This window comes from Charadrius vociferus, unplaced genomic scaffold (genome assembly GCF_000708025.1).
Source record: "Charadrius vociferus isolate BGI_N301 unplaced genomic scaffold, ASM70802v2 scaffold917, whole genome shotgun sequence".
Lineage (NCBI taxonomy): Eukaryota > Metazoa > Chordata > Aves > Charadriiformes > Charadriidae > Charadrius > Charadrius vociferus.
In genome coordinates this window covers 1,341,984-1,343,091 of record NW_009649175.1, presented here as the reverse complement: position 1 = coordinate 1,343,091, position 1,108 = coordinate 1,341,984, and the positions used below count along the sequence as shown (strand labels likewise).

The following is a 1,108-nucleotide window of genomic DNA, read 5'->3' as shown; positions in this document are numbered from 1 at the left end:
GGGGGTCGGGCAGCCACCAATGTGGTTTTAACTTCGGAGATGCTGTGGGCACAGGGATCCGCAGCCTGACAGCACAGCGGAGGGCAGCCCAGCCTGGGACAAGGGGGGACACTGCCACCTCTAAATGTTTTATTACATCTGGGAGGGGCTTTTTCTTAAGCCCCAGCTCTCGGCAGCCTGCGAGTCCTGAGGCTCTCACTGGAAATATGGGTGTGCTGTGTCCGGCATCTCCTTGCCCACGCAGGAGATGCTCCCTGAGCCCTCCCCAGGGGGAAGGGTTTGCACTTGCGAAGGGAAACAACTCCTCTGAAAACTTTCCTCTTGGCTCTTGTTGTTGTTTGTTGGGGAAAAAATAATCTCCCGGTGCGGCGGTGACGTGGGGTGTTGTCCCTTCCCTGCAGGCAAACACGAGGAGCAGCAGGTGGAAGGAGGGATCGTCTCCAAGAACTTCACCAAGAAAATCCAGTAGGTACCTGGGGTGTCCCCCCGCCCAAGGGGCTGGGGGGCTGCCACATCCCCTCGACCCGCATCCAAATGTCGCTAACCCTGCGGCGCGGGCAGGTCACAGGCCGGCGCAGGGATGCCACCGGCAGCGAAGCGCTGAGCTTTGCCAGTCCCCGCGCCCCAGCTCACCCATGCAGGGACGCCGGCGCCTGTTTTCACCCTAAAATCTGCCCTTTTCCAGCACGTGCCTGGCTTGTTCAGGCCACACGGTGCATTCCCAAGGGAGGGAAAAGAGGAGGAAGCCTTTTTCTGGGTGCTTTGTCAGTCTCCTCCAGGCCCGGGGCTGTGGTTGGAGCCGGCCGGGGCGCAGGGAGCAGGAGGGGTGCAGGGAGCCGCGCTCGCAGTGCCAACGCATCCCCCGGGCTTCAGCAGGGCACCACGGGCTGACACCATCGTCAGCCCCAAAATACATCCCTTGTGTGAATATGTATATATAATCTCTCTCTCTCTCTCTGTCTGAATGATGTCAGTTAGATCGCTATCGCGTTGACTCACCGCGACGGCTCACTTTGGCAACAACAACGGCAAAGGGCAGGGAGGAAAGGCGAGTCCGGAGGCAGGCGAGCCCTGACCGCGGCACTTCGCCCATGGCGGGGGCAGACCC

The 1,108-nt window shown here is 60.7% G+C and overlaps 1 protein-coding gene across 1 annotated transcript in view; it reads left to right on the top strand.

Annotated features, from left to right (window-relative positions):
* HSPB8 (heat shock 22kDa protein 8) overlaps window positions 1-1,108 on the top strand; it is a 4,410-nt gene that overhangs the window by 2,485 nt on the left and 817 nt on the right. The window contains exon 2 of the mRNA XM_009888625.1: window positions 402-465. Coding sequence (XP_009886927.1) covers window positions 402-465 — 64 coding nt within the window. The remainder of the gene's footprint in view (window positions 1-401; window positions 466-1,108) is intronic.